Source organism: Cyprinodon variegatus, unplaced genomic scaffold (genome assembly GCF_000732505.1).
Source record: "Cyprinodon variegatus isolate N-32 unplaced genomic scaffold, C_variegatus-1.0 Scaffold9, whole genome shotgun sequence".
Lineage (NCBI taxonomy): Eukaryota > Metazoa > Chordata > Actinopteri > Cyprinodontiformes > Cyprinodontidae > Cyprinodon > Cyprinodon variegatus.
In genome coordinates, this window is record NW_015150462.1 from 2,613,059 (window position 1) to 2,617,871 (window position 4,813).

At 38.1% G+C, this 4,813-nt stretch overlaps 1 protein-coding gene across 1 annotated transcript in view; it reads right to left on the minus strand.

The window, feature by feature from the left end:
- Positions 1-4,813, minus strand: part of arhgap20 (Rho GTPase activating protein 20) — a 45,652-nt gene that overhangs the window by 5,545 nt on the left and 35,294 nt on the right. The window contains exons 6-13 of the mRNA XM_015377839.1: positions 4,534-4,707; positions 4,299-4,448; positions 1,408-1,449; positions 1,244-1,328; positions 1,082-1,159; positions 921-987; positions 475-672; positions 226-398 (exon numbers count right to left, since the gene is read on the minus strand). Coding sequence (XP_015233325.1) covers positions 226-398; positions 475-672; positions 921-987; positions 1,082-1,159; positions 1,244-1,328; positions 1,408-1,449; positions 4,299-4,448; positions 4,534-4,707 — 967 coding nt within the window. The remainder of the gene's footprint in view (positions 1-225; positions 399-474; positions 673-920; positions 988-1,081; positions 1,160-1,243; positions 1,329-1,407; positions 1,450-4,298; positions 4,449-4,533; positions 4,708-4,813) is intronic.

Here is a 4,813-nt window from a genome sequence, read left to right on the forward strand (position 1 = left end):
ATTTGAGAAGGTAAAAGAGACATTTCGCCAATGGAACAAAACAATTTACATTTAAAATAAGAAAACATAATTGCATTGTCTTATTTCAAGTGAATTTCATCTAAATATCTTATTTTAAGAGTAAAAATACTCATTCCATTGGCAAACTATCTCATTTACCTGCTCAAATTGAGGGTAAATACACTTATTTTTAGATTGTTTTTCCAGTGTAGAGGAGCCACTGACCATGACGGGCTTGGGCAGAGCGTCCTCCACGCAGATGGAGCTGAGCGGCTGACCGAACAAGCAGCCTTGAGTGGCTCCGGCCAGCGACAGCTCGTTCAGGTGAGATGAGGAGCCTCTCCAGAAGGCCCAGGTGATGAGCGAACGCCGCCGTTTGAACGACTTCTGGGAGAAATCTGCAGTGGGAAAACACGAGGAACCTCTTTTTTATCTGAATAAGTAACAAAATACGGGGAGAAGAAGAGACTTTACCTGCAGGTAACTGCTGCTGCGGTGGTTCTGCAGGCCGAGGCTTTAGGATGAACTGACACTGCTTGTACACCTGCAGCTGCTCCACCTGCATGGCCGCCTGCCTGTCCGCAGGTGGCGCTGTGACGTCCCGGCTTCCTCCTCCCTGAACCCCAGAGTCTCTCACATGACTCATCTGGATGCTGAAGGGAAACTCATGACCTGAGAAGGAGATGGCAAAGCGCCTTATATGAAAACTGTCCTCGTCTCTCCCCTGAAGCTCGGTCACACTCCTCACTGCCAATGAATGGATCCAGTGTGGCAGTTAACATCCCAGCAAATAAAGCTCAAATGATGCTCCGCATTGGAAAAGTATATTTACATTTAATTCCCTTTTAAATTTGATTAATTTCAGTTTCAATTTAATTGTGGTTGCAAACGTATCACTAAATTAGCTGTTTGTGGCTCACCAATAAGAGGATAAGGTGTGTTGTCTCTCTTGGAGACGACCCACAGCTGGAAATCTTTGACATTTCCCTAAAATCAACAGACAGGCGATCAGACAAACGGATATTTTTAGGTTAAGCTATCAGATCGATGCCTGACGGCAGAGCTTATCTGGCTCACTCACTATAATGCCAAACTGCTGCAGGGCCAGGCGGATCACCTCATTGGCTGAATCCCAGTTGCTGACAGGAAGAGTCTTGGTCTGATCAGAGAAGTGAGAAAGACGGTGAGACGGAGGAATCTTAATAAAATAACCTGCTATTGACACCACCAAACAGAATCTTACAATAGCAAAGGTGTTCAGTCCCTTCCCGTAAACTCTCAGAGGGATTGTTTTAGGCTCCTCCTTCTCTTTCTCCTCCTTTATCCGACTGTGGAGACGTAAATAAACACACTGCATGATTTTTGTTGTGCTTATCACAATAAATAACTAACAGGAGAGTTTTTTACCTCTTTAGGAGGGAAAGCCATCTCTCCTTCTGTTCAGATGAGCTACAAGAAAGCATGAAGAGGGTTAAACATAACAGACGGACGAGTTTACACCAAACAGAAGCTCTTCTCAGAAAGTTAAAACCAGAAAATGAACGTCCAGAGTTCTTGTTCTTTAGTTTCGCTGGAAATCTGAGAAAGAACTGCAGGTTTGGCTTCCTGCTCTCATCCCTAAAAGCTCATTAGATGACCCAAAATTCATGTTTGGTCTCATATCTCACTTTATTAAAAATATTTTAACAGCAAATTATATCTAGGCGCTTAAATAAACAAATAATCACGCTAATATTTGGTAAATGTTCACCTTCCATTCAAACAAACAGCTAAATGGTTGAAGATTGGACATAATGAACTTCTAAATACATCAGATCTTCTTTTAGCATCAATTAATTGGACTTTTTTCAACCTCTAATCTACGAAAGAGGATTAGAAAAAAAAAAAAAAAGTTAACAGATTTTTTTTATTTTATTTCAGTATGGTATAGTCACGATTCTGACTTTAATCTCAGAATTCTGACTTTTTTTTCTGAATTCTAACTTTTTTTATTGTCAGAATTCAGTCAGAATTCTGAGATTAAAGTCAGAATTCTGAGATTAAAGTCAGAATTTTGACTTTTTTCCCCATGTTAAACTGAAATAAAATTTAAAAATCAGTTAACTTTTTTTTTTTTTCAGTGGCCCTAATCCTCTTCCGTACTAATCTATTGAAACTTTTTAGATTACAATAAAAAAGTTCATCTACCTGTCAGCGAGAAAGTTTTAAAATCAGTTATTCCATTTAGCTAATAGTGAAATAATTTCTCTCCATCTCATTAAAGGGCTGGATTATAACATAAGTGGAATGTTTGAATATATTTGAGCATGAATGTTTAATTTGGACTGTTTCTGTTATTATTTAAAGTTTTTCTTAATACAAAAATACATTTACATAAATCATTAAAAGCTTTGAATTAACATGAACTTTAAGCCAAATTTGGGAGCTAAATTATTACAAATAATGGAAACTAATAAGAAGATAAACAAAAAAATAATCCTATGAGACAGCAGCTTAATAATAAACTAATAAATATCCCATTTTGATGCAATATTAGAATAAAATGCATATAATAAAATAAGATTAATAATAATTAGCCTATTCTGAAAGCAAAAAAAAAGCAGTGGATAGCACTGCTACCTTGCAGCAAGAAGGTTCAGGGTTCGAATCCCGGGATCTTTCTGCATGGAGTTTGCATGTTTTCTCCCTGAGCATGCATGGGTTCTCTCCTCCCACAGTGAAAAAAATATGACTGTTAGGTTAAATGGCTTCTCTAAATTCTCCTTAGGTGTCGCAACCCCGTTTGGGATAATCATTACAGAAAATGGATGGATAGAAAAAAAAACATCCATTATGACAACAGTGTAGCAAAGAAATAATAAAATAAATAATAATAAACAATTCTGACAACAGTAATATCAGGGGTTGACGTTAAGGATTTTTGCCCTTTGGGCCAGTGACTTTCAAATTTAATATGCCCAGAAACATTTTTACTTGCCCAGTATAATGTTTGATACATATAGTTCCTAATATTCATTTTTGTATATATATAAACGAAACATGTTTGTTTTTTTAAATGTTTTTTTGTAATTCAGTAAGTTTCCAGGTTCCTGGTGTGTATCTGCATGCGTCAGATAATGAACTCAAGCCTACATTACCGAGTTAAAATGCTTTTCAATCCTTCCTGCACATTCTTTTCAAACTAAACTTTGCTTTAAACTGTTGTGTGCTTGGAAAAATATAAATTGTAATGTTAAAAATCAAAAAAAACATTGACAGGTTAAAAACTTACACTACTACTACTCACCTATTTAACATGTTTAGCTCTATAACATTTAAATGCACCACTCCAATGTCTAAGAGAAAAAAATATTATGAACATTTTTTAATGTATGACCACTGTACAGAAGACTGCCATATGATAGAAATATTTAAACTGTGCGCATATAATTATTATTATTATTTTCCTTATCCCTGACTGATCATTTTTAATCTAGTGTGTATTATAGTATAGATTAAATTCATCATCCAGCTGCTGCTCTGCAGAATTCTCTCCCCAAGAGCTGAATCACGCCATCTAGCGGAAAATCACGCAGCTTTTTCAAATTACGCGAGAATGTGTACAAAACAACAAAAATGGCGCCGGCAACGCTTGTGGGTCGTTTTCAGCGAATGTCGGTGATTTTAAAGTAATTTTGAGTGATAAATATTTTTTTTTGTACTCTCCCGACAATAAAAACTACTAGCCCCGGGAGATCGGGCGAAGGTTAACATCGAGCCCTGAATAAGTAATAAAAAACCAGGGCATTTGACAGCACTTTTGCTAAAGAAAAGTAAAAATTTAATAAATGTTAATCAACCCAATTTGACAGCAGTTTTGCAAAAATAAATATGCTTAAAAAAATAATAAATAACTGATACTAAATCCATTCTGACAGCGGTGGCATCACCATCTCACACTTTTTTCCTAAAATAACAGCATTTTTTCTTGAATTGAGCAAGTAAGTGAGACACTTTTCCAAAGAGTTAAGACAATTTATATTTATAATAAGGAAAAACACCAACCGCAGTCTTTAGACCCTGTTATTTACCTACTCAAGCATTTAGGCTCAGCTTTTAGCATCACTGGAGTGTTTATCTGTTTAAACTCAAACATCTAGAGCTGTTTAGGTAGATCAGCTTAGAACATGTGGAATAGATCCTACAAACACAACGTAAAAAAAATAAAAGCTGAGCTAATCTGTGTGATCATCCATGTCGTCTGTGTTTACATAATAAAAGTGTGGATTATTGTTTGTTTCGGTGTAAATGTGTGTTACCTAAACACGGCGACGCAGTTCCAGGTGGGCCAGCCCATGACGAAGCTCCGCTCCGGGGCGGTGCTTCCCTCACACACCTCGTCCATACAGCTCGCCGTCCACATCTCGCACACACACACCTGGGCTTTCTGCTTGAAGTTGTTGGCTGACCTGGAAACAGAGTCGTCACGCAAACGCACACTGATTGATGCAACTGAACACACAGAGGCAAGGCTGCACGCTGTTGGGGCTTTACTTGGCTTTAGCTACCACCAGGATGTCACTGAACAGGAAGAGGTGTCTGTCCTGGGTCTGCATGCCCGTCTTCAGCTGGGCGTGTCCGTAGAGGAGGAAGAACCTTTCGGGGACGACCAGAAAGGACTGGACTAACGGACAGGTTTCTGGAAACGCAGGAACCAGGAAACTCTCCCTGGAAATAAGGAAGACAGCAGAAGATCAAACGAGACCTGGACTCTATAAAGCCATAACCTGCTGCGTCTTTAAAGGGGTCATAGAATGCAAAACAGAGTTTCCAT